At 56.8% G+C, this 26908-nt stretch overlaps 1 protein-coding gene across 4 annotated transcripts; it reads left to right on the forward strand.

Annotated features, from left to right (window-relative positions):
• Positions 1-33: 33 nt before the first annotated feature.
• Tspoap1 (TSPO associated protein 1) lies at positions 34-26595 on the forward strand. Of its 4 annotated transcripts, XM_028878238.2 has the most exons (32): positions 35-1308; positions 1990-2097; positions 2337-2465; positions 3043-3222; positions 3775-3960; positions 5218-5295; positions 5383-5466; positions 5714-5803; positions 5961-6083; positions 6338-6442; positions 8078-8128; positions 8514-8534; positions 9183-9387; positions 9881-10053; positions 11133-11248; positions 11539-11648; positions 15483-16313; positions 16477-16628; positions 16935-17300; positions 17386-17613; positions 18030-18212; positions 18747-19595; positions 20193-20292; positions 20390-20541; positions 21090-21258; positions 21756-21827; positions 22212-22241; positions 22419-22522; positions 22622-22693; positions 22914-23018; positions 23630-23691; positions 25425-25515. In XM_028878238.2, exons 1-31 carry the CDS (start codon positions 982-984, stop codon positions 23657-23659), a joined length of 5529 nt encoding a protein of 1842 aa, XP_028734071.1. In that variant the 5' UTR covers positions 35-981; the 3' UTR covers positions 23660-23691; positions 25425-25515. The 4 variants fall into 4 exon arrangements, with proteins under 4 accessions (XP_037057489.1, XP_037057490.1, XP_028734071.1 ...); XM_037201594.1 differs by lacking the exon at positions 23630-23691 and having other exon boundaries at positions 34-1308; positions 25425-26595; XM_037201595.1 differs by lacking the exon at positions 23630-23691 and having other exon boundaries at positions 34-1308; positions 22215-22241; positions 25425-26595.
• Positions 26596-26908: the final 313 nt, after the last annotated feature.

The following is a 26908-nucleotide window of genomic DNA, read 5'->3' on the forward strand; positions in this document are numbered from 1 at the left end:
GCAGCTGACTTCCTATTGGTGGGCAGGAGGGGAGGAGGAGGGGGAAGGGAGGGCTGATGATTCTCCCCTGCTCCCCCCACCCCATTCTGAGGCTCAGCCCTCCTTCGTGCCCACCATCTCATTTGGGGAGCTCTGGAACCGTGAGGGACCCCTGCAGTCCCTCGAGCTGAGACTAGCTGGGGCCGAGACTATGAGGCAAGCAGCCCATCGACCCAGGCCTCCTTAGGACCGCCCAGCCACCCAGCAAGCAAGTGATCAGCGGCAGCAGCGGAGAGAAGAGCTGGAGATAAAGGACCACACTGGACCACTGGGGATCACCCCCAGCAACTCCCGAGGACCCCATCCGAGCTGAGGGTCATGATGGATGGCCAGACTCCCAGACACTGACAGACAGCTACCACTACAGAGACGCCAGGCTTTACAGCACTGGCACACTGAGACAGAACCAGCGACAGCATCACACACTACCACAGCCCTGCAATACAGACAGCCCCCACCCCACGCAGGAACCACTGGTAATTCCGAGATAGGCACAGACAGGGGACACACAGCACCACCCTCCTCAACACACACAAGTGGGGGTACCCAGCCTCCAAACATATATGAGACATCATTGACCTGCAGGGACAGACTTGGATACGTGCATACACATACCTTCAGCCGGGCTTTGCTGGTGGTCGCCTCTGCACACCCTCGCTCCCCTCCACAGGAGACACCTTTGCTTCCCCACACACTCTTATACACACAGAACCATGAATAAACACACCTGACATACCCCCCCAGCTCCAGTCTGGCATCCCTGAGACCTTCTGAAGCCTCCTTCTTGGGTGGGAAGAGATCAGCCAACCTCTCTCGGATGGAGCCTCGGTGAAGCCAAATGCTCACAGGGAGAAGGGGCTAGCCTGGCATGACCCTTGTCAGTCTCCCCACTTGGCTGGGTGATGTCCCCAGGTCCAGATTCTGGGGACCCTTGTGGAAACCATGGAGCAACTGACAACCCTCCCACAGCTTGGAGACCCCGGCGCCATGGAGCCGTGGGCACTACCGGCCTGGCAGTGCTGGACTCAGGGCCAGGGGTTCAAACCTGGAGATGCAGCTCCAAGCATGGCGGTTACTCGGACACCTCTGCAGGTTAGAGGACTGAGGTCTGAAGAGAGCTCTGAGCCGGAGGGAGCCCTTAGCCCCGGGCCTGTTGGGAATATCGACCCTGAAGGAACCGAGACTGGGCTGCCCAAGCTGGGACAGCGAGCAGAGAGCCCTGGACACAGCTGCTCCGGGCTAGAGGATGGGGAAACGCAGGCTTGTAAGGTAAGGGGGGCTGAGGAGGGCTGCAAGATTGGTCAGCCATAACCTGTAGCCCCACACTGCCTGGCTGTGAGTCCGTCTATATGATCATCTGTCCTTGCTTCATGGGAATCTCAGCGGCTTCATTCTGTGTCCCTCTGGCCCTGCCCCTCGGGGTGTGTGTGTGTGTGTGTGCGCGTGTGTCTCTCTGATTATGTTAGGTCTCCTCCTCCACGAGCCTGTCTGTTTTGGGGGGGTCTTGGGGATGTTGGGGGTGTGGAGGTGGGCTCAGTGCTGGGCTGAGTCAAGGAAGATCATAGTATGGGTGGGTGTAAGTGATCTACTGAAGAGGATGGAGGAAGCAGGACTTTAGGGGAGGGCAGGGGACCCAGGATGTCTAGAGGAATGGGGAAGGGGTCTGATCTGGCATCACCCAGGAGGGTATGGGCAGAATGGCAAGGACAGAGGAACAGCAGGAAATGCCCCCAGAATGGTGTGTGGTGGTGCAGGGCTGCCACGGAAGGCATGGAGAACTGGATGCTCCTTCTCTTTAGGTCCCGGTAGTACCCTTCTCTAGGGGCCTGGGACATAAGAGAGAACCTCCTTAGCTCCTTGGACTGTAGAGGGGAGCTATTTCACATGGAGGACCCTGGCTAGGTGGAGTAGGTTTCTGAGGCACTGTACCGGTCCTTCCCCATTTGACAGGTCAAGCCGACCGTGGGCTTTGGGGTCAGGTCCAATCTGGAGCTGCTGAGGGCCCTGGGGGAGCTGCAGCATCGCTGTACCATCCTTAAGGAGGAAAACCAGATGCTGGTGAGGCCTGGAGAGTGGGGTCCCCCTGGACACCCCGATCACCCCATAAACATCTCTTCAAGGAGGGAGGTACCCAAGGGCGACATCATCATGTACCCACCCCACACCCGGAAGACCCTTGCTTAGCACCACTGAGGATCTCACTGTGTGCCCAGGCTCTAGCCTAGGGCCTGGGGAGTAGGAATGGATCTGTGGGGTGCTCCCCACACAGTCCAATTCTGGCTGATTCCCCTTGTCAGAGAAAAAGCAGCTTCCCCGAGACGGAGGAGAAGGTGCGGAGGCTCAAGCGGAAGAACGCGGAGCTGGCGGTCATTGCCAAGCGCCTGGAGGAGAGGGCCCAGAAGCTGCAGGAGACGAACATGAGGGTGGTGAGGACAGACTCCAGGGTAGAGGGCAGTGAGGACAGACTGCCGGGTAGAGGCTTGGGTGACTTGGGAAGAGAACCAAGGCTGGGCCACAGGGAGTGGGGCTTGGGTGTCATAGACTTATGACCCAGGAAAGCAGGAGTCCAGGGGCTGTGTAAGAAGGACAAATGCTGGCCTGGATTGAGGTTGGAGGTGTCTGGAGCTATCAGGGGAAAAGGGGTGTATGGGGGAGGCTCCTGAGCCGTCAGGGAGTGGAATTCTAGCTTAACACGTGCTGGAGCTGTTGGCAGCCTCCTGCTGAGCTCATCTGGGGTGCGGAGCTGGAGTGGGGGCAGGGAGAAGTCCCATCCTAGTGGCAGCCCTGAATTAACAGTGTTCTCTGAGCCCAAACTACGATGTAGAGTTAACGCTTTCGATCCCGCTTGGGGATCCAGGATGGGGTTCCTTGAGGATACGGTTCCTCTGAGGCCCCAGACTGGGTTTCATCCTAATTCTTCCCCTGGGAGATGAGGAGTGGGAGGTGTGCCTCCAGCCCTCTCAGATGACCACCCTCCGATGCCTTTACCCCTCCCCTGGCTAGGTGAGTGCCCCTGTGCCCCGACCTGGATCCGGTTTGGAGTTGTGTCGTAAGGCCCTAGGCCGCCAGCGAGCCCGGGACCTCAGTGAGACAGCCAGTGCGCTGCTGGCCAAGGACAAACAGATTGCTGCCTTGCAGCGGGAGTGCAGGGAGCTGCAGGCCAGACTTACTCTGGTGGGCAAGGTGCGAACGGGGGCCTGGGTTTCTCTTCCTGCTCGATCCTACACAAGGATGTCTGCCTAGAGTGTGGGCTGTGGACCAGATGTTAATGAGATGCAAATGAGACGGAGAGGTGGCGGCTGCTGGGGAGTAGGTTCCCCTGGCAACGGCCCAGGTGGGAGAGGGGAGAAGGCGACTGAATCGAAGGGGGTGGAGCCGTGAGTCCCAGACCTGGACATTTCTGTGCTCCAAGCTTGAAGCTGTGTGCCAGTGGATCTGACTGTAGGAATCCACACATAGTTCACACTTGTGTGAAGGAGTGTTCACACAAGCATTTAGCACAGTGCAGGCCCACTGCGAGCGCCCAGTGAACGAGTTGCTGTGAAGGTCTGCCCACGAGCCAGGGGAGGCATGTGGCTGCATACTCATGCTTATATGACCAACCATATACGCATGGGAAGATGCGCACTTTCCCGCGCATCCAAAACGATCCAGTATGGTGGAGAGGTGGAGATGATCAGGGGCCAGGCAGGGGTTGGGTCTGACTCGGTTCCTGGTCGCCCCACCCCACCCCAGGAAGGCCCCCAGTGGCTGCATGTGCGGGACTTCGACCGATTGCTACGCGAGTCCCAACGGGAGGTGCTGCGGCTGCAGAGGCAGATCGCCCTGCGCAACCAGCGGGAGCCGCTCCGGCCAGCCCGGCCCCCGGGTCCCACTGCTCTCTCCAGAGTAGGGGCGCCGGCCCCGGGGGCCCCGGGAGAGGTGAGCGCCTGCGCATGGGCAGGTGTGTGAGTGTGCTCAGATGCGGGGTCGGGGCAATCCGGGGATCTCCCCCTGCACGATGCTCAGAGGGGGACCCCCGTGGTGACATGCACGCTCTCCCAGGGTCTAGGGAGCCTTCCCGACTAGGGAGCGGGGACTTGTCCAAGACTCCCGCGCTCGTACCTGCACCGCGCCCTACCCCTGGGGTTTTCGGGGTTCCTCCCTCCGCAGGCCTGTGCCCCACGGGGCCAGCTTGGCCGCCCCTGCCGTGTCGCTAGTGGTACGGCCCGGCCGCAAATCCCTGGTTGCCCTGGCAGCCGCCCGGGGCCCAGCCCGCGCCGCCTCCTCCCGCAGCTGCGGTAGAGAGGGGACGCCCCCTTCCGTGTCCGCCCAGGGGCCAGGTCTGGCCCGGGTTACCCTGGGGGGCGGTGCATACGACAAAGTTCCAGGTATGGGCGACCTTCACTGAGCCGGGGCTAGGCAGCTTCAGTCCAGAGGGCCTGGACACCCCCCTCCCCGGAATCTAGGGGCCTGGCTCCTATCCATCACCCTGGGTGGGCAGCGTTTTTTTAGATCAGCCTCCAGGGAAGAAGCCTGGGGGCGGCGGGGAGAGGAGGGATCTGATAGTAACATAAACCTCGCGGGGTGGGGTTTCAGGAAGGGGTGATGATGCTTGCTCAGACTCTGCCCCTCAATCTGATCTATGGAGGAAGATGCACCTCCCATCAAGACCTGTCCTCCAAAGTTCGCAGGAATAAATGGGAAGCTGATGAGGGTGGGCTTGGGGGAAACCAAGGAGGTCTGGCTAGGTTTACACTACTCTAGGCCAAGCTCAGACAGGATGACCCAGAACCCCAGCTCTAGGAACACCACATATATATATCTCTCTGGGGATCCAAGCAGACTCCTAATTCTCTGCTAGTCACGGAAGGACACCCAGGACAGTTACTGAGTGCAGATCAGGACGCTCCTGAAAGCTAAAAAGGGAAAGCTTTGGCCTGGATAAAGGACCCATCTCCCAGGGCACACGTGGGGCCTGGGATCTCAAAGCACTATGGCTCATCGATATAGGGTTGCAACCTTTATCTTTCCACGTCAGCTGGAGATATTGGGAGGGGTGGGCAGACAGCACCCCTCACCCATAAGCCCAGATGTCATTGCTGACCTGGTTATGTGGTGAGATCTTCCCATAGGTAGGCTGGCCGGGGGCAGGCTGTTCTCCGGTACCATGTCCCTTCTTCCCCTGGGTATTCGCAGGCCATACTCCAGGATGATGTGGACAGTGCACAGGTGGTCCTAGGGGAACCTGAAAAGCAGCAAAGGGTGCAGCAGCTGGTAAGTCCTAGGTTGAGGGCTGGAGGCAGCCCACCGTGGGCAGCTCTACCTTTCCCCATGAGAAGACCTTGGTTCTGACCCCCACAGGAGTCTGAGCTCAGCAAGAAGCGAAAGAAATGTGAGAGCCTGGAGCAGGAAGCCCGGAAAAAACAGAGGCGATGTGAGGAACTGGTAAGCTCCCAAGGCCGCCCAGGCACCAGCTCCCTTCTTTCTCCCAGGCCGGCTCCCTCAGCTCCTCTTGCATCCTCCCATCCTCAGGAAGACCACTTTCCTCTTGTTCTTAAGCTGTCCTTTCCTGGCCACTGCAGGTTTCCATGGGAGGCCTTGCCCGCCCGGGAGGGCAGGGTCCTTCATGTGAGAGGGCCGGAACAGTGAATTCTAGCCCTTTCCTCAGAGCTTGTCTGACCTCGGCCCACAGGAACTGCAGCTGAGAGCGGCCCAGAATGAGAATGCCCTCCTGGTGGAAGAGAACTCCCGGCTCAGTGGGAGAGCCGCAGAGAAGGAGCAGGTACAGTTTCTGCCTCGGCCCTGGAAAGAGATGCACCCCAGTGAGGCCCGAAGGCCTCCTCTTGGGGTGTAGCTTGAAGGGAGCTGTTCCCCTTTGGCAAGCTGCAGGTGGGACAAAGCTCACCCGTGCCCACCCCCACCCCGTGCCCCCTCTCCAGGTGGAGTGGGAGAATGCAGAGCTGAAGGGACAGCTCCGGGGGGTGAAGCAGGAGAGAGACACAGCCCTTCGCAAAAGCCAGGGCCTGCAAAGCAAGCTGGAGAGCCTGGAGCAGGTGCTGAAGGTGAGAGGCTCGCGTAGGTGGAGAAGGTGGGACAAGCCGTGCGTGCGTGCGTGCGTGCGTGCGTGCGCGTGTGCGTGTGTCATCAGGGCCTGAGGGGTTCTGGGGCCACCAGTCCTTGGTCACTTCCGGCCTTGGTTTTCTTTGTGACTGAGGGCCCGTGGAGCAGATGGTAGCTGAGGTTCCCAGGTCTTGCGTCGTCTGTGGACGTGGTAGAGTGGGAAGCTCCGACCTTGACCCACAGTCTTGTGTTTCAGCACATGCGGGAGGTGGCCCAGAGGCGGCAGCAGCTGGAGGTGGAGCATGAGCAGGCAAGGCTCAGCCTGCAGGAGAAGCAGGAGGAGGTCCGGAGGCTACAGCAGGTAGGGGCAGGAGCCGGGGAAGGGGGCACGTTGGGCGGCTGAACCCCAGCAGTGCGGTGTGCTCACCCATCCAACAAGCATGTGTTTGGTTCCGGACGAGTCAGTGGACCAGCCAGAAGATCCTGAATTTGGGGCCAGAGTGGGTGATGTGGTGTGACCCTGTTTTAGAAAACAAAAGGTAGAAAAGTAAGATTGATTTCTATGCAGGAGAGTGACATGATACATCTCATAATGTCACAAGGTCAGGCTGGCAGGATGGGTACAAGGAGAGTGGCATCCAGCAGGTGATGTCAGGGCTGTGGGCGGAGTCTGGGAGGTGGAAGTGACAGTGGCGATAAGCAAGTGAGTGGACTGGAAATACAGTCCGGGGGTAAAATTGGGAGATCACTTCTGTGCCGCTCCTTGTCTGTTTGAACCCTGGGGAGAAGGAGGCTCTTCATCCGGTCCCCACCCCCAGCACGTGAAGGGTAAAGGCAGACGAGGCCATTCTGTTGCTGTGATACACATCATAACCAAAAGCAAGTTAGGGGAGGAGGAAAGAGTTCATTTCGGTTTACACTTCCAGGTTATAGTTCACCGCTGAGAGGAGGAGTCCAGGCGGGAACTGAAGCAGAAACTTGGGGGAGCACTCCTTACTGGATCTCTCAATGTCTTGTACTCAATTAGCTTTCTTTTCTTTTCTTTTCTTTTCTCTCTCTCTCTCTCTCTCTCTCTCTCTCTCTCTCTCTCTCTCTCTCTCTTTCTTCCCTCCCCCCTGGACAGGGTTTCTCTGTGTAGTTTTGGTGCCTGACCTGGATCTCGCTCTGTAGCCCAGGCTGGCCTTGAACTCACAGAGATCCGCCTATCTCTGCCTCCCGAGTGCTGGGATTAAAGGCATGCACCACCACCGCCCGGTGTAAGCTAGCTTTCTTATACAGCCCAAGGCCGCCTGCCTAGGAATGCTGCCGCCCACAGTGGCCTCAGCCCTCCTACGTCAATTTGCAGTTAAGACTGCCTCACAGGCGTGCCCACAGACCGGTCTGGTCAAGGCAATTCTTCAGTTGAGAGTCCCTCTTTCAAGTTGATTAAAAACTCACCCAGACAGAGCAATGACTCTGGGAGACAGGGTACCTTGCTTGAGTTTCAAGTTCTGTTTTTGGTAAGTTTGAGGTGGTATGATGAAACATTTATATGGACACATCCCAGACGACTGGGCATGAGTCTGGAGCTATGAGGCCCTTGGAGGTATTTGGGGTCACCAATGCCCAGAAGACTGCAGAGAGGCCTGTATCCAGGGGCGCCTTGATATTCCAAGGGATAGAAGATGGTGGGCGGCGGGGGGGGGGGGGCGCAGAGAAGAGGATCAGAAAGAGCCACAGATGGGGTAGGGTCCACCCACCAGAAGGGTGGATGTCCAGGGAGAGAAACTGCAGCTGGCTCCACCTCTTCTCGTCCCTTCCACCTTCCTGTTTAAGGCAGAGCTCCGGGTGGGAGGACCCCTCTGGCCTCTGGCTCCCCAGACCCTCTCTCCTTTCCTCCCTACTCTTTGCCCCCCTTGTCTTTCCAGCCCCTCCCCCTCTTCCTCCCTCACACCTTCACTCTCCACCTGGTTCTGTTGAGCATCCCCCTCCTCCCAGCATGTCTTCCTGTTTGCAGGCGCAGGCAGAAGCCAGGCGGGAACATGAAGGAGCTGTGCAGTTGCTGGAGGTAGGGCCTTGGGGTGTATAAGGACTTGGGGTGTATAAGGACCTGGGGTGTATAGGGACTTGGGGTGTATAGGGTCTTGGGGTGCATAGGAGCGGGAGACAGAGAAAGGAGGGACCGCAAATGAGGCTGGGCCGAATCCCCTTTAGGGTTGGCCTATCTCTAGGCTGGGGCACACATGCAGGGCTCCCAAGTTTGGGCAGTAGTCCCCCACTGCCACCCACCCACCTCAGAGGCTGCTTTTGCCTTGAAATGTCCTTTTCCTACCTTTGCATCCGCTCAGGACACTGCCAGGGTGGTGTCCGTTTGTCAGAGGCCCTGGCTTCCCTCCCTCTCCGGGTTACTGAAGTAAATGTTCTGACTTCTCTGTGCTTTCCTCTCCTACCAGTCTACGTTGGATTCCATGCAGGTACTGTCTACTTATGCCGTCCACCTCCTGGTGCCCCCCCCATCTCTCTTCCCTCGGGGGACCAGCTCTGATATCCCGCAGAGGGGCCATCACTGATGGCAGACCTGAGCGCCACAGATATCTGGAGAGCTTACAGGACACATGGGCTGTCCCCTCATCTCAACCTGCAGCTGAGCTTGGCGGACACAGGGCCTTCCCTCCTGTTGTCTTAGACCGGGAGGAAGTTCGTCACCCACTGACTCATGTTCCTTATGACATTGTCAGTGGGAGAGCCCTTGATCTAGAAGCTTGCTTGGTGATTGAGGAAAGGGCGTGAAAATGGGCTCATTCTATCCCTAGTTTCCCATGGAACTTCTCGCCCACCTCTCTGAGGACAGGGCCACTGCCTATGGGAGAATAATTAGGGCCAGAGCTAAGAACATTCCCGAGTTGTTGTTGGTGGGCTGAGGAAATCCCTTTGGCCTAGAAAGTATTCTGAGGCAAGAGTGGCACCGGCCAGAGTCTGAGAGTCGGTGCCCTGGGTTGGTGCTCAGGCTGGGGGGGTGGGGAACATATGTGTAAACTAAAGTTTGATGTGGGCCTATGTGGAGCTGGCTGGCGATGTACAGCTCTGCTAGGCCCGGTAAATCACAACGGGTCTTGTTCCAGGCCCGGGTTCGAGAGCTTGAGGGCCAGTGCCGCAGCCAAACCGAGCGCTTCAGCCTTCTGGCACAGGAGCTCCAGGCCTTCCGTCTGCACCCAGGCCCCCTGGACCTGCTTACTTCTGCCCTGGGCTGTGGTGCCCTTGGGGAGCGTCCTCCACCTCACTGCTGCTGCTCTGCCCCTCAGCCCTGCCAGGGGTCCGGCCCCAAAGGTAAGCTTTCCCCTAATGACCTCGGGGTTTTTGTATAGTGCAAGGTTAGAGTTCAAGATTAGAGGCCAGCCAGTCATCCAAAGTCACACAGCAAGGTAAAGACATACCTCATTGAAGTCAAGATCTGAGGCCGCTGTTGTGCCTCGAACGGGGTTTGGGCCCTACCAGTCGGTATCAGGGTCTTAGGAAGAGTGGAGAACTAAAGGTCAGTCAGATCTGGTGGTCCTAGCTCTGTTCTCTTACCAGCCAATTGGAGTTAGCACGTTGCTTAACCTCTCTAAGAGATAGTCTCCTAAGCCATTAGCAGGAAGAACTCAATACACTTCATCAGTGCTCTGAGGATTCAGATAGATATGGATCACAGTGAGTTTCTCCCCAAATATTCCCCTTATTGTTAGGAAATCTGGGTATAAAGGCCAGACACCCAATTCCTATTTCCCCAGTCCCTCCTCAGACCAAGGATGCCAAGCTCACTTGGCATCCTTCTCTTTAGACCTTGACCTCCCGCCGGGCTCCCCAGGACGCTGTACCCTCAAATCTTCTGAGCCTGCTCTTGCTACCCCTACTGGCGTCCCTCGAAGGACGGCTAAGAAGGTGGAGTCTCTTTCCAACTCGTCTCGCTCGGAGTCCATCCACAACAGCCCCAAGTCATGTCCCACACCAGAGGTCAGTGCTGGCCCAGGGACTTTGGACTTGGGTGTTGGCTTAGAGAAGGGGCAGAGGTAGATGGAGGTAGGTGGCCACTGATCCCAAGCTGGGACGTAGAAGGCCTGCGGGTTCCTCTTGAGGGCAGGAGCTCAGGCAGAGTCTGCTCTCCAGGGCCTGCCTACCCAGCCGCACCTCTCTGGGGTCCAGGGAGGCCCCTAGAGTCTTGGGCTGGATGGAGGAGACAGTTTGGCGCCTGATCCTCATAATGACTCTGTTCATAAGAGCGACTGTAGGGGAAGAAGCAGTTGCTTGTGTGAGGAAGAGCACAGGTTCCTGGATTCAGAGCCCAGCTTTATCTTAGGAAAGTCACTCATGGTGTCTCAAGGCTTTGATTTCCTGGGGTGGGGGGTTGGGGGGGTAACAAACATGCCTTGCAAGATTGTTGTGAGGGTTACGTCTCAGCGAGGGCCACCCAGGAGATGCCCAACACGTGGCCGCTGTAGTCACTACTAACTCACAGCTCTTCTGATCACCTGTGAACTCTGCGAAGTGGAGGTGTCCGGCCAGGAGCAAGCCTACTCACCAGGGTTTCAGAAAGTGGCACAACCCAGCCCTGGGCCTCTGCTGCCCCCTGGTGGGGTAGAATGATGGTGCTGGCTTTGGGCTTGCCTCAGTGGCCCTGCCGTTGAGTTCCAGTGGGGTTGAAGCCGGAGATACAGTTACAGGGCTAAAACAGGGGGAGTCTCCAGGCCCCTGCCTGCTTGCTTCCAGCTCTTTAGAGTTAAGATGTTTCACTGAGCTTCTACTTTAGGGAGCCAAACTGTCGCTGAAGCCTGCTCCCCTCTGACCTGGCCACCAGTCAGGACTCAGGGAAGGGTCCAAGTTGTCCTCACACCCCAACATTAGGACAGCTGTGTGTGTCACAGACCTTCCGTCTCAAATCTGGTTTAGAAGATGCCAGGCCTTGTTGCCACTGGCCTTCAATAATGTTTTATGCTCCCTTCTCAAAGTCCCAGCTCCTCTGTCTGCAGTGTCTTTGGCTTTGGGCCTTGGACCATAGACCCTGGCGAGGAACCAACTCTTTCTTCCTGCCCCAGGTGGACACAGCCAGTGAGGTGGAGGAGCTGGAGGTAGACAGTGTCTCCCTGCTCCCAGCAGCTCCGGAGGGCCCCTCAGGAGGAGCCAGGATCCAGGTCTTCCTAGCACGCTATAGGTAGGTCCCCCTTGCTCACTCTGCCACTCACAGCCCTGGGGTGCACAGAGGACAGGTATGGATGAAGATGGAGAGCCCTGGACATAGTGGAGGGTGGTACAAGGGTCCTGGCCAAGCACCGTGCTTACGGCACAGTGGAGCCAAGGAGGGTACCATGAGCGCTCTACGCTCATTGGCTACGCTAGTAACCGCATCTCCAGAAAGGCTTGATGTGTGACCGTGTGAAGCTGAGTATGGAGGTGAGATGCCAGCCACCACGTTCTTCCTCCTGTGCTATATTCTCCCAACAGCTACAACCCCCTCGAGGGTCCCAACGAGAATCCAGAGGCCGAGCTTCCACTGACAGCTGGCGAGTACATCTACATCTATGGTGACATGGATGAGGATGGCTTTTTTGAAGGTAGGACCATAGTAGGGATCACCCTGTCCATTCTCCCAGCTTTCCTGTCCCTGAAGACCTCTGTCCTTCCAGCCCTGTCCCTCAGCACACTCTGCCCACCCCAGCTTTTTAGACTCAGCTAAGGGCTGCTCTGAGATTTGGGACAGCCGGCAGGGAGAGAGACACGACTGGCCTGGAGAAGGCCAGGGTCTTTAACAAGTCCAGATGCTAGGATGAGTGCCTCGGGATACTTTGACTACATCAACTGTGCTAATAAACAGAGAATGGCACCCTTTAACACAGGTGACAGTTGCGGTTAGGTCTCTGTCTGCACTGGGTGCTGGATTCCTGTCAGATACGAGGAGGAGGAGAGGTTCGTGTTCAGATCCCACGTGGTCCGAGCGGGTGGTGGCTAGGCGCCAGGGCCGGGGCAGGAGCGAGCTTCAGGGAAGTGGTCCAGGTCCTGAAGGGAGCCACAGGGCTCAGCATGCGGCAGGCAGATTTGTCACTGACACTAGGGCAGCTGGTAGGCCCTGCAGACGGAGTGAGTGGCCGCAGGAGCCTCCCCCAGAGTGCTCCTGGCTGGTGCTCAGAGCCGCATCCTTCGACATCGGGGAGGCGTGCTCGGAGCACGGCAAAGCCCACAGATGTGTGTGGAGATTCAGGAAATGGGTCAGATCGGAGTGAACACCCTCTTGGCTTTGGAGCTTGCCTAGCTCCTTTGCCGGGGCCCTGTGAGCAGCTTCTGGGGTGTGATACATGCCTTTGTATTCCAAACGGCTGAACTTCCGGTAAGGGTAGATGCTGGAGAGCCAGACTGACGGCTTCCAGGAGACTGGTACTTAATTTGTGTCTTCATTTGTTTGTTTGTTTTGATATTTGTTGTTTCTGGGGTTTGCATCTAGGATCTCCTGTGTGCAGGTTACTGTAGCACCGAGCACAAGCCCAACCCTCTTTTCCTTTTTTAACCCAGGATCTCACTAGGGTATCCAGACTGGCCTTGAACTTGGTTTGTATCCAGGCTGGACTTGAACTCTTAATCCTCCCGAGTTAGCCTCCTAGGTAGCTGAGATTTCAGGCCTGTGCCACCAGACCTGGCTGTCATGTGTTTTAATGAGAACAAATGCTAGAAATTATACACACACACACACACCTATATATGTAATTTTTAAACTTTTTTTATTATGTGTATGTGCCTATCTGCATGTCTGTCCATGCACTGAGAAGAACAGAAGAGGGCATCAGATCCCCTGGAGCTGGAGGTACAGGTGGTTGTGAGCTATCCTGTGTGTGCTGGGAACCAAACCTGGGTCCTCTGCAAGAGCAGCCAGCAGAATGCTCTAACCACTGAGCCATCTCTCCAGGTCCACACTACCAGTTTTTTAAAGGGGACAGCAAAAGCACAAACAAATCTTATACCTTAGTTTACTGGACTTTAAATTACATAGTCTCCAGGACTATGTTTGTTTGTTTTGAGACAGGGGCTCACTGTATAGCCTAGGCTAGCCTAGCATTCACTATGTGGACCAGGCTGGCCTCTGACTCACTTTTTGTGGCCGCGTCACTCCAGTCTCTGCATCTCCGGTCACGTTGCCTCCTCCTCCCTGTCGCTCCTGTGTGTCTCTTATAAGGATGCCTTTCGTTAGATTAGGGCCCACCCTGATAACGTCGGATCAAGATATTTACTTAGTTATATCTACATAGGAGTATTACCAGATTAGTAATGTTCTCAGGTTCCAGCGACTGGGGAACATGGCCATATTTTGGGGGGCCGCCATTCAGCTACTATGGTCCTTACGACATTAACTTACTGAGAATCCCTGTTGTTTCTTCAAGTGTCCTTTGTTTTTCTTCTAATACGAGCAGAAGAGAGAGGAGGGAAGGGGCATGCAGTACCTGCTGGGGCATCCCCTGGCACCTGCTCTGTGCTTTGTCACAGAGAGACCCTACAGCCGCCCACTGTCTGCTCCCCAAGAGTGGCTTCTCCCTTTATGTGCCATGTGTGTACCCTGCTTCTTCTCTTTTGATGTCCCTTAAATGCACGACAGTGTTCTTAAAATTCATCACATCTTGGGGGCTGGCCTGCCTAACAGAGGCACACTGGTCACTGCCTGGATTGATGCCCGCTGAGCTCCTGGGCATAAGGTTGGAGCTCCTGACCCTTCCTAGGCCCCCCAAATGCTCTGTCACTTCTTCTTTGATGAGGTGGTTTCCCCCCTCTTTTGTGGGTATCGTTTTTCCACAAAGAGAAGTTGAGGGGCTCCGTACCCCTGTTCCACAGGCCTGTGTGAAATCGACTACAGTTGCACGCCTTCCCTCTTCCCTCTCTTCCTTCCGATACAGGATCTCCTGTCGCCCAAGCTGGCCTCCAGTCCGTTCTGTAGCTCAGGGCGGCCTTGGACTCCTGATCCTCCTGCCTCCACCTCTCACATGCTGTGTTACAGACGTGTACCCAGATCTTAAAAAAAAAATCTATCTATCTGTATCTGTATATAGATTTATTCTTTGACATTTTCATGCATGTATACAGTACATTTTGGGCATACCCTTTCCTTCCCCCACCCCCACCAATCCCCCCTTCCTTCTACCAAGGCTCCATCTCACTTGCATGTCTTTTTCTTCTCACTGTGTGACCCACTGTGTTTAACCAGGGCCACTTGTGTGAGCATGGGTATGAAGCCATCCACTAGTGTATGAGTAAACTCACCAGTGGCTGCAACACTGGAGAGTTGGAGATAGGGGCTTCCTATCCTCCAGCATCCGTGTGTGTGTGTGTGTGTGTGTGTGTGTGTGTGTGTGTGTGTGCGCGCGCGCATACGCGCAAGCACCTGTAGACGCCAGAAGATGACATCACAGTCTCTGAAGCTGATGTGGGTCCTGGGAACTGAACCTGAGTCCTCTGCAAGATCAAGAAAGTACTCTTAACTGATGAGCCAGCCTCATGCTTGAGATAGATTCCCACCATGTAATCCAGGCTAGCCCCTACTTCCCATCTGCCTGCCTCTGACATGCAGAGAGCTGAGACTATAGGCATATCCCCCCCCCCCAAGATTTTTAATATGAAAGTTTCTAAATATGTCGACTATATCAAGAGGTGTTAGGGTTGTGGTTCATTTGGTAGAGTACCTACCTACCGAGTGCAAAGTCCTGGGTTCAAATCCCCAGCACTGCGTAAAACCGTGGGTGGTACACATTTGTTATCCTAATATTTGTGAGGTGGAGGGAGGGAGATCAGAAGCTCAGGGTCATCCTGGGCTACACAGTGAGTTCAAGGCTAACCTGGGCAACATGAAATCACAAGAGAACAAAGCAAAACAGAACATCGAGGCCAGTGTGATGAATGTCTACACCTGGATTTTACAGTTGTCTGCACCCTGACTTGTTTGATTGATCCGTATGTAGGTGGGAAACAAAAAGCTAGTTTAAAATGGATTGTGGACATCATGACATTTTCCCCTAGATATTCGTTGCTTTAGGATGTGGATGTTTTCATAGGTCCTTACGGCGCCAGCATCACCTGGGAGCTGGTTAGAAACTCAGTATGTCCCAGAGTGGACTTACTAAGAATCTGCATTTTTCAAAAAAGCTGTGGGTGATTCAGATGCACATTAAGATTTTAGAGGTGCTGTCCTGTATGACAAAAAAAACCGTTATTACACCCACAAAGGCCTATAGTAGTTCTTTAATTAAAATCTTGATTGCCCTTCGGTCTTAAAATCACCAACAGGTAAAGGTTGACTGGAACCAGGTACTTACAAAGTAGCCATTGAGAAAATGCATTACCGGATGAGCTTTTCTCTGCTTCTTTGTCTGTTTTCCCCCTCCCCTGCCTTTTCCTGCCCCTCCCTCTGCCAGGGGAGCTCATGGATGGCCGAAGGGGCCTGGTCCCCTCCAATTTTGTAGAGCGTGTGTCTGATGACGACCTCCTGACCTCCCTCCCCCGGGAGCTGGCCGATCTGTCGCACAGCTCGGGTCCTGAACTCAGTTTCCTGAGTGGAGGCGGGGGAGGCTGCAGTAGTGGGGGCCAGAGCAGCGGGGGACGGAGCCAGCCCAGACCAGAGGAGGAGGCCGCGGGAGACGAACTCAGTCTGAGCCCCCCGCCAGAGGGACTGGGCGAGTCTCTGGCTGTGCCTTACCCCCGCCATCTCACGGTCCTCAAGCAGTTAGCTCACAGTGTGGTGCTGGCCTGGGAGCTGCCTCCTGAGAGAGTAGAGCTACGCGGCTTCCATATCTTTGTCAACGGGGAACTTCGTCAGGCCTTGGGGCCCGGGGTGCCCCCCAAGGCTGTTCTTGAAAATATGGACCTGCGAGCTGGGCCCCTCCATGTGTCTGTCCAGGCCCTAACCAGCAGGGGCAGCTCAGATCCTTTGCGCTGTTGCCTGGCTGTGGGGGCTGGGGCTGGGGTGGTGCCCAGCCAGCTCCGGGTCCATCGGTTGACCGCCACAACTGCTGAGATGACCTGGGTCCCGGGGAACAGCAACTTGGCCCATGCCATCTACCTCAATGGAGAAGAGTGTCCACCCGCCCGCCCCAGCACCTACTGGGCAACCTTTGGTCACCTGCGGCCCGGCACACTCTATCAGGCCCGAGTGGAGGCTCAGATCCCATCGCAGGGGCCTTGGGAACCAGGCTGGGAGAGACCAGAGCAGCGAGCTGCTACCTTGCAGTTCACCACACTTCCAGCAGGTATGTCGGTGTGGACAATGATGTCCCCCCCCAACCCCAGGAGAGCCAGGCGTGAGGGCTCATGGCTGGGAAGACTGGCTTTGTCTGCATTCTCAGAGATGCGGCTACCCTCTCTGTCGGAGAGGGCCCTACATTGCTTTTTCTTGTGCCCCACCTCTCCCAGGTCTACCCGATGCCCCACTGGATGTACAGGTTGAACCAGGGCCCTCTCCTGGAATCTTGATGATCAGCTGGCTCCCTGTCACCATCGACGCTGCTGGTACCTCCAACGGTGTCCGGGTCACAGGCTACACCATCTATGCCGATGGGCAGAAGGTATGGCTTGGGGGACTCCAGCTGCTTGAAGTCAAGGGGCAGCGTGCGGGTCCTTCCAGAAGCCTGTCTTCCCGGCCTGGCAGAGGCGCACAGCCCCTGGCCTTTGGGCACCGTGTCGTAAACTGGTGGAGAGCGTGGGTCTCGGCAGCCCATGGAGGACTGGATGGCTTCTACTCTGAAACCACGTGGTCAGGAGAACTGAGAAGAGGGCTTGGGGAAACGCCGGCGGAACGCCAGTAGCCAGCCATCCTGACCTCACACTGGGCTCTCTTAGCCTCTCTTCCCTGCTTCCTCTCTTCCCTACAGATTATGGAGGTGGCTTCCCCCACAGCAGGCAGTGTGCTGGTGGAGGTGTCCCAGCTGCAGCTTCTGCAGGCCTGCCATGAGGTGACTGTGCGCACTACGTCACCCCATGGCGAGTCCACTGACTCCATCCCGGCCCCTGTTGCCCCAGCCCTGGCTCCTGCCTGCCAGCCAGCCAGGATGTCCTGTCTCTCACCACGACCAAGCCCAGAGGCCAGAACAGCCCTTGCTTCAGTCTCCCCAGGACTTGGGGATCCCAGCTTTCCCCTCCGGCATCCTGCCCCCGCTGGGAGTCAAGACTCCCCTGCAAGCCTTCCCATGGAGATGTCCAAAGCATCCCAGGAGGAACCCCCAGCTTCCTGCTCTCAGGTACTTCACCTGTTGGGTGGGAAGCAGGTGCCCGCTGAAGGAAGGGGTTGGAGTCTGGGCTCATGCTCAATGCCATCCATTCCAGGAAGAGTCTGGGGCAGCTGTCCAGGGCACCTCGGAGGAGAAGAGGGCAATCGAGCCAACCCTAGGCCGAGAAGACCCCGGCCCTCTGGCTCCTTCCCTGGCTAAGCAGGAAGTAGAGTGGACTTCAGGAGAGACTGGCCCCATGCCTTGCTCCACCCAAGGAGAGCCAGCCCAGAAGGTGCCCTGCCATGGAGGAGATCTGGGCTCGGGGCTGAAACTCAGAGCTGAGGTAGGGGTGGGAGACACGCCGTGTAGAATCAAGACGTCTCCCTACCCGTCGTCAGCCCCCTCTGCCTGTCCTCTGCCCTGGCCTGGCTCCAATACCTTTGCGTGGCGTGTCCGCTTCTCTGCTGTATATTATTTCGTCGCCTGTGTGACTGACTCTCCCCGTGGCCCTGGCTCTCTCCTCCTCTGTTAAGGGATCCTTTCTGATTCTGGCTGGCGCTGACCCTGCCTGGAACCCTTCCTGTCTTTCCTTCTTACCTCTCCTCTTTTAATTTGACATTCCTATTTTGAGACAAGGGCTCATTCTGTAGCCCGGCCCGGCCTGAACCCACTCTGTAGCTGAGGTGGACCATCACCCTCCTCCCTCACCCTTCAGAGTACCGGGATCCCAGCCATAAGCACCTGTCTTGCCTTTGCTAGAAAGAAGACATGTCAGAGCTTGGAGTTCGCCTGGTGAACTCCCTTGTAGATCACGGCCGTAACTCAGACTTATCAGACATCCAGGAGGAAGAGGAGGAAGAAGAGGAAGAGGAATTGGGTTCCAGGCCTTGTTCCCCCCAGAAGCAGGTTGCTGGCAACAGCGTCAGGGAGAACGGAGCCAAGGTAATAGGGTGGGGAGGAGCTGGTGGGCCCAAGACCCGAGGCTCCAAGGGCCACCAAATCCCATGGCAGCTGCTCCAGCAAGTCTAGGTGTGTGGCCTGGGTCTTATCCTAAAGAGTGGACGTGAAGAACCTCGGGGCCTCTGCCCTGCTGGCAGAGCGGGATGGGGCACTTTCCACACTCTCTCCCCACCTCCAGCCTCCCACATGTTGCACCCTAGCCCTGGGAAGCCTTCTCAGAGCCTTGTGCTAGGAGGCCCAGGGGAGGGGATGGAGAATTCTCTACCTGACCCTCCCGGCTTGCTCCCTTGTGCTCCTCCTGCCCGACAGGGACCGATGTCATCCTCAGTTCAGCCCTGACATGCGTGTGACTCTGGTCCAGCCACTGTCCCTCTGATTCTTTCCTCTTGGCAGGCACCTGAGGGAGGGCTGGGTGTGTGGCCCCAATCCCATGTCCTCGTTTGAGGGCCAAGGCCCCGGACCTCTTATCTTCCTGGTGGACTTCTCTTCTTGCTGCTCTCTTCTCCCCACTCCCAGCCCCAGCCCGACCCCCTTTGTGAGACTGACAGCGAGGAGGAGATCTTGGAGCAGATCTTGGAGCTGCCTGTCCAGCGGCTCTCCGGGAAGAAGCTGTTCAGCATCCCCGAGGAGGAAGAGGAGGAAGAGGAGGAGGAGGAGGAGGAAGGGCAGGAGAAGTCAGAGCCTGGCAGCACTTCCCAAGACCCTAGCCAGCCCGAACTTACATTGCTAGGGCCGGACGGTGACAGCAGCCAGCCCCAGGGACCTGGCCCGTGTCCCTTGTCTCCTGAGCCCTCCGGGGCCAGGGAGCCCCTGGAGGATGTGCTGGGCGTAGCCGGTGGAAACAGCCGGAGGAGGGGAGGCGGCTCCCCCGAGAAGCCCCCGAACCGCAAGCGACCTCAGGATCCCCGAGAACATTGCAGCCGTCTTCTTGGCAATGGCGGGCCCCAGACCGCTGCCCGGCCGGGCCCCCCACGGGAGAGGGGCGGCCTCCCCGTGATCGAGGGCATCAGGGTTGGACAGGAGGCTGGTGGGAGAGGGCGACCGGGTCTTTCCCGGAGGTGTCCCCGTGGCCCTGCTCCAGAATCCAGCCTGGTCAGCTGCCTCTCTCCAAAGTGTTTGGAGATCAGCATTGAGTATGATTCTGAGGATGAGCAGGAGGCGGGGAGCGGGGGCGTTGGCATCACTAGCTCCTGCTACCCCACAGATGGGGAGTCCTGGGGCACAGCAGCTGTAGGAAGGTCAAGGGGACCCCTGAAGGTCAATTCAGGGTCCAACCCCTACCTGCGACTCCCAGCCTGGGAGAAAGGGGAACCAGAGCGGAGAGGCCGCTGTGCTACTGGCAGAACCAAGGAGCCACCCTCTCGGGTCCGTGCCCACTTCCCGCTTTGGGCGGCCCCCCCTGCCTGCTGCCGCCTGGTGGCTCTGCTTGCTGCCCACCAACCGCTCCCATTCCACGCTGCCACCTCCATCAGCAGAGGTGGGGCTGGGCCTCTGGGCTCCCTCACCTGTCTCCCCCCACCTACATTCCACTGCTCTCTGCTTCTGCTGAACGGAACTGGGATGCACAATATTCTGTTACTCTTGGCCACCACGTGCCACCTTGGGCAGGGTGGCCCCTTCCTCCGAGTAGCTAGTTTCATCTTCAGGACACTTGACTGTGATGCCATATCCAGAGAGTCACCAGCCCTGATGCCAATGGGAGACTGTCCTCTCGCATTCTCCTTGGCCCCCTCAGGCCCCCTCTTCTGCACTCATCTATTGGGGACCCGGGGCCTCCTGCCTGCCCTCCTCCCACGGTGGGGGTGTCTGGTGCTCAGCGAGGCTGGGCCAGGTCCCTGGAGAGGAATGCTGTGCTCCTGTTCTGCTGTGCTGCTTACGCTGACGCCGGGGCCGGAGCCGGGGCACGTGGGCCACCGCGGGGATGGTGGGTCACCGCTGCCCTCTGCTGCCCTCTCTTTGCAGGCCACAGAAACTGGGGAGTCCAGAGGGAAGGACAGCTCTGGGCGGAGAGGACCCCAGAGGAGAGGGGCCCGGGTGCCTAGGCCTGGTGCCACTGAGCTGGGTGAGCACCTACTAGTGGCTGGGCCAGGTCCCAGGGAGCCTCTCTGCACCTTGGATGGAGCTCACCGGGTCATGGCTCTGTTCCCAACCCTCCACAGCCCCTCCGAGGAGCCCTCCAGAAGCACCAGCTCATCAGAACCTACCTGTGCGGGTCTTTGTGGCTCTGTTTGACTATGACCCTGTATCCATGTCACCCAACCCTGATGCTGGAGAAGAGGAGCTGCCCTTCAGGGAGGGCCAGATCCTCAAGGTGAACCAACTCCAGCCAGCCGCTTGTCTTCCCCCCAACTCCTCTTGCATAGGGAGGGTCAGAGAACGTAACTTCTAGAGCTGGGTGATGCAATTCGGACCCTGCCTCTTCCACTTCGCCCCGTGTATTACCTCCCTGGGCCTCAGTTTCCTCTCTGGTAGAATGGGTCTCTGTGGCCTCACAGAGTTGCCTGTAGAGTGAATGATTCGAGGTACCCGTGGCACTTCTTCCTGCCACACGGTCAGCGGTGGGGACTATTCGCTTGTTAATATTAGCATTTTTATTATTCTTTCAAGTGTTGATGGGAAGCTTTTTGCTTTCCCCTGGCACTGGAGAAATCCAGTCTGGGATGGGGAGGTGGGTACAGCAGAGGTGGTTTTTCTCAAATTCCTCTTAGTTCCGAGTTTTTCCTGTTTCTCCTCTCCTCTGGCCCAGTCTTCAGAAGACAGAATTCTTCTGCAGCTCCTAACGGGGTACTACCAGGACCCAGGGCTTGGGTGCAAGGAGTGGGCAGAACTAGTATTGAGACCACCGGTCTTTGCTTCCAGGTGTTTGGAGACAAAGACTCGGATGGTTTCTACCGGGGTGAAAGTGGAGGTCGCATAGGCTTCATCCCCTGCAACATGGTGGCCGAGGTGGCCGTGGACAGTGCGGCGGGGAGACAGCAGCTGCTCCAGCGGGCTTTCTTGTCCCCAGATGTTCTCACCGAGGGCTCTGGTATGACCCGTCGCTGCCCCTCACCCTTGGTTTGAACCCAGCCCCATCCTAAGAGATTCATATGTCTGGGGGTGGCTCCAGGTGCCTCATTTGCCCTGAGTTTAGTAGAGCTACTCAAGCCTGGCCTGCCCGCCTCTGCCTCCCACCTTCCTGCAGGCGGCCCCCGGGGTACGGCGTGTTGAAGAGATTGCAAGGATGTCACTTAGGTCCTGAGGGTCAGCCTGGCTCTTACTGCAGATGTAAGGTACAGGCCTTAAACGAGCTCACTATGAAATGTAAAATAAAATAAAAAGGAAGAAAGGAGCAAGGTCAGAAATCTCAGAGGCCAGGGGCCTGGCTTAGAGCACTGGCTTAGCGTGCAAGGTCCTGCATCTGATTCCCAGCCCTACAAAAGAAAACAACAAAGACCGGGAACCCTGGGAAGAGCCTCTAGGCTGGCCTATTCCTCCACTCTTGCCTCAGTTTCTCTCTTAGATCTATCTGTCTTCCTCATTCAGGGAATGGTCCTTCTGTATACTCCTCAGCCCATATGACCGGGCCTCCCCCCAAGCCTCGCCGGTCTAAGAAAGGTAAGACCCTGACCCACACACCTTGCGGTACCTGTGACCACTTGTGTGGAGGGGCGGTGGGGTGGCGGTGCGTGGCTCTCGGAAGAGACACCTGTAGGATTTTGAGCAGATAAAGGGATTGAAGCAGACTGCCCACCCCCACACCTCCCACCGCCAGCAGGGTCTTTGTCCTCTCCGTAAATTCTGTGCACACTGAAGCATGTTGCTTACTGGCTCTGGGTCTCAGTTCAGTACTGAACCGAAGTGCTGATACTCTTCCTGAGAATCTCTCCTCCCGTGTCCTTCACGGGAGGGCGAGCATCCTGTCTGCCCCCTCCACCCCCACACCAGCCCGGGACAAAGAGGGAAAGGCAGGCAGGACTCAGAGACACATTCTCTCCACAGCAGAGCTGGAAGGCCTACAGCCCTGTCCAGGTGAGGAGCCATTTCTGGGAAGGGTGTCTGGGGAAAGAGACGGGGGTGGGGAGGCCCCACTTGTCAGGAATGATGGCAGTGGAGGGGCGGGGGACTCGGGGTGGTGGCCACGGGGCTTCGGTGTTGAGGACAGTATGTGGAGGGGTTCAGGAGCAACTTCTCCCCCCCTCTCCACAGGTCCCCCCAAGCTGCTCCATTCTGCTGTTCTGAAAACTTCCCGACCTATGGTGGCTGCGTTTGACTACAACCCCCGGGAGAACTCCCCCAACATGGATGTGGAGGTGAGGGCCTTCATACGGTGCCCGGATGATGCCCAGAGATGGGAAGTGGAGTAACAAGACCTTTCCAGGCCTGACATCTGCTTCTTGCTCTCTCCACAGGCAGAGCTGCCCTTCAGGGCAGGAGATGTCATTACTGTGTTTGGGAACATGGATGACGATGGATTCTACTATGTAAGATCCTTGTGGGGGAACGAAGGTGTATTATACTCCATTATACTCCGGTTCACCTGCTGGGCAGGCATTAGGGCGAGAGATCCTGGCAGAAGGCCGGAGAGATGAGCTGGGTTACTTGTGGTGACCCTGGCCTTAGGCTGTTCCCCAGGGTCTCGGGGTCAAGGGGACAGGGATGGTACCTTATCCTGTCTCAACCTCGTCGGCATCTCCTCCTCAGGGGGAGCTGAATGGACAAAGGGGCCTGGTTCCATCCAACTTCCTGGAGAGCCCCGGGCCCGAGGCAGATGGCCTAGAGTCTGGGACATCCCAAGCCGAGAGTCAGGTCAGTGAGGAGCTGGGCTACCAACTCATCATTTCATCTCTACCCTGCTGGGTGTTCTGGGACTGGGATGCTATGGCGGGAGATTCTCAGAGGCTGAGTCCATGATACAGAGGAACACCATGTGTGCCCCAGCAGAATAGGGTTCTACTAGGCCAGCCTTACCTAGTATATGCCCCGGTCTGCAGATCAGTGATGGCAGCGACCCCGATTCCCAGGTCATCTGACCCAGCTGATGATACCCAGGGGCCAATGCAAGTGAGGAGCCCCATGGAAAAGAACCCCTGCCAATAATAGCCAGTCATTAGGATGCTCCCACCCTGCTAGGTCCTCCTGCCTGCAAGGTGCCTTTTGAAGCCAGCTGGCCTGCAAGGCCGAGCTTTCTGGGTTCTCTTTACGTGCCTCTCCCTGGGGTGGGTGGGATACAATTAAGTATCCCAGAGAGCAGGAAGGTCACCAAGAGACCAAGCTCCAACCAGAAACCCCATGCAGTAGCCACAAACGCAAAGGCTGGGTCAAGCAGGAGGCACCAGGTCCCTGGGCCACTTGGTGACTGACGGAGAGCGTGCAGGTCTGTTGGTAACCCATCTCCTGTCTTTGTTCCCTGTTCTCAGAGAACGAGGAGGAGAAGAGACCAGTGCTAGATGGAGATAGATATTGGTAGAGAGAGCAACATGTAAGTGGGGGGACTGTCTCGCGTGTCTCATGTAAACCTCCATCCCCACCTCACCGTAATTACACTTCGCCTCAAACGGAGTTGACCTGGCTTTTCCACTTTCTTCAAGGAATCGGGGAGGGAGATCTTGCCATGAGCCAAATGTGGGTGTAGGATCTCCGCTCCCCCTACCTCGCCCTTACCCTGGGCAGTGCCAGCTAGCTGTCACAGGATGGCATGTCATCTTACTAGATGACATCGTGCCTGAGCTGACTCCTCACATTCTGTAGCGTGCAGCTTCTAGAACATTGTGTGACCTTCATGTTGTGACTCAGTGGTACTATGATAGCATATGGCTGCGGTATTATAATATTGGCAATTATTATTGGTGACACAGTCATGTCAACAGTAATAATAGTCTTCCTACCCTGGTCCTCTGTGATTCGAACTGTTAAACTATCAGACATGTGCTTTTATTCCTGTTGCTTAAGTTTCTCTGCTGGAGGATAAAAGAGATAGCTTAAACAGTTGAGATCTATAGGCATCCTCAAGCTATTCTTCTCTGGGGTCGGTGAACCCTCTTCATGTTTCCCCAGCCACCTCTCCCTCCTGGGAAAGGCTTGGACTTCTCGGTGGCCGTGAGCCTTGGCTGTAAATGTATTGACTTCTAGGCCTGGGCAGAGACTCAGTCTGCGGCTGTCCTTTGTCCCTCTGCCAGCTCACTCAGGGCCGCGGTGGTGGCAGCCGCGGCAGGTTTGGTTGCGCACCCAGCCCTCTGCCTCTGGCTCTGTGGTTGGTTTTGGCCAGCAGCTTGCCAGGCTCTTGGCAGCAGTGGGGGCTGGAGGGAGAGAAGAGAGGAAGTGCAGTTTGGCAAGAGCTGACAAGGCTGTGCCCAGGTCCAGGGGAGGTTCAGCTGGGAGTAGCTTCCCGGTGACTACCCCGTTTGCCTGATTCCCTGGCCTTAGGTCACCAAAGGTCACCAAAGAGCTCTGCCTGGTCTCCCTACCCTGGTCCTCTGTGATTCGAACTGTTAGACTATCAGACATGTGCTTTTATTCCTGTTGCTTAAGTTTCTTGAGTGGGCTTGAGACCGGAGGAGCATCTCAGCATTGTGAAAGGACCGGGGAGGAGGGATGGCCAGGAGGAGCTCAGGGAGGAGCTGCCCAAGAGTCCCCTCAGTGGCCATTGAGGGTAGAGTCTCAGTCTCTCTCTCCGTGGAGTGGGCCACGGCTCTCTGGAGACCCCTGGGGCACTGTGTCCACTGCCTTGACGGGAATGCGCCTCCTTTTTGTCTGCGAAGTGCTGCAGGTGCCCCTCTCAGTGTCGTTGTCCTGGCTCTTCCTTCCCGGGTGGAGAGATGACATGTGGGTCAGCTTGGCACTTACAGTGAGACCCCAGGAAGGAGCGGGGTACACCCAGGGCCAGTGACAAAGCAGAGTCCCATGAGACGTCCTTCCTTAAGCAGGGTTCTCGTCGCCATCTCCCTTACGTCCATGTTGTGTGTCCGTGTCTGTGTGTGTCTATGTGTGTATGTGTGTCTATGTGTGTGCAGCTGTGTGTGTGTGTCTGTGTGTGTGCAGCTGTGTGTGTCTCATGTGTGTGTCTGTGTGTGTGTGTCTATGTGTGTGTGTGTGTGTGTGTGTGTGTGTGTGTGTGTGTGTCTGGGACAGTGGCCAGGTCTGTGACAGAAGAACGAAGGAGCAAACACATGTAGGGGAGCCGGCCCTGGCCTTACCCTCTTTCTTATGTTCCAGGACCCCGGAAGCACCATCCAAGAGCCTCCGGTACCCCGTGGCTGTCACTATGGCCTCAGCTCTGGAAGTCCCTCCAGGACCAAACTGGGAGAGCCACAGGACATAGCTGAGAAGAAGCAGGGTCTCCTCTCCAAAGGAAAGGAACTCCTCAAAAAGCTGGGCTCCAGAAAAGAGTGAAAGCTGTCCTCGGGCCCCGCAGCCAGAAGGGACCCCCGGAAGCCCCAGATCAACTGTGTGGCTGGACAAGGAAGCCCAGCCAGGCCAGGACTCCACTTCTCTGAGCCAACACTGGCACTCAGAGGGCTCCAGGGGACCTGGCGAGGGTGGGGCTCCATGCATCCTCAGTGAGGAGTCCTCTAGATAGACTCTTCCAGGAGGGAGCTGAGTCACAGAGTAAGTAACCAAGCACCGAGCGCTGTCAGATCAGGACTGGACCCGAACGAACCTCTGGATTTCCCAGTCTGCTCTCCTACCTGTCTATTCCTGCTTTCCTACCACGCTCTGCTGGTCCTTTCTTGGCTTCCCTGCTTCCAAGATGGGCCCCTCTAATAATGGCTCTGGCTGTCTTCCCCTGTCTCCCCTCCCCTGAAGGAACGTTTGCACTGGAGTGTCCCCTGGGGCAGGGGGCAGAGCCATGTATATATGTACATACTCAGTGCCTCAGTCCAGCTCCTCCGTCCGCTTCGCCACACAGGTCAGGGGAGGAGAAAGGCCATGCCAAAGCGGGCCTGACCCCGCCCCATAGTGCTCCACCCCCTCCCTGCCCAGGCCACCTGGCCTCTTTGTCATCCCATCCCCCAAACCCAGGGGACCAGGGGGCAGAGAGCAGGAGTTGGGTTTGCCTTATTTTGCTCATTGGATTCAACTTCTCTTTTGCATCATCATTTTCTTCCAGTCCCTGTTGGGGTCCAGGGGCTGAGGGAAAGGACAGATTTATGCAGCTATTTTCATACGTCCCGTGTTCAGAGGGGGTGGCGTTTCTCCGCCCCAACTCTAGCCATCCCATCCTTCACCGTTGTCTGGGCGAGTCTCTTTGCATGTTCCCTTTGCTGTGGTGGGAGATGTTTGATTGGACCCCCAACCCTACCCTGGTCTCCAGGGGTATGGGATGGTGGGGGCATTTGTTTAAAAAGACATTTTATTATAATAAAGTCTATTTTCACAAAACTGATGCTGGCCTCTGCCTGGGCCAAAGGCTCCTCAGAGGGGTGGGTCATGCAGATGACTTTGGATTCATGACTTCCATACCCAGAAGCTTTCCTTGAAGGGTGGCTGAGGCAAAAGCTGATCAGGATCTTGCATCCTTCCTGAGTCCCTGGGCTAGGTGTGAGACAGAGTAGGCTGGTGGAGGAGAGACACCTTGTGAAGTGAGTAGAGGAAACAGAAGAGGGAAGGCATCCGTTTCAAGATAGTGGGCTGGCCACACACCACCACCACATACATGAGATCCATAGAAATAACAGACCCAAGGAAACCAGAACCAA

The sequence above is a fragment of the Peromyscus leucopus genome, chromosome 8b (genome assembly GCF_004664715.2).
Source record: "Peromyscus leucopus breed LL Stock chromosome 8b, UCI_PerLeu_2.1, whole genome shotgun sequence".
NCBI classification, from domain to species: domain Eukaryota; kingdom Metazoa; phylum Chordata; class Mammalia; order Rodentia; family Cricetidae; genus Peromyscus; species Peromyscus leucopus.

Excerpts from the sequence above, each read along its gene's own strand:
- Tspoap1 (XM_037201594.1), top strand. The coding sequence starts at position 982 with ATGGAGCAACTGACAACCCTCCCACAGCTTGGAGACCCCGGCGCCATG. Across the intron at positions 5,467-5,713 it reads AGAGGCGATGTGAGGAACTG|GAACTGCAGCTGAGAGCGGC; the intron begins GTAAGCTCCCAA and ends CTCGGCCCACAG. Across the intron at positions 17,614-18,029 it reads GGCTGAAACTCAGAGCTGAG|AAAGAAGACATGTCAGAGCT; the intron begins GTAGGGGTGGGA and ends TGCCTTTGCTAG.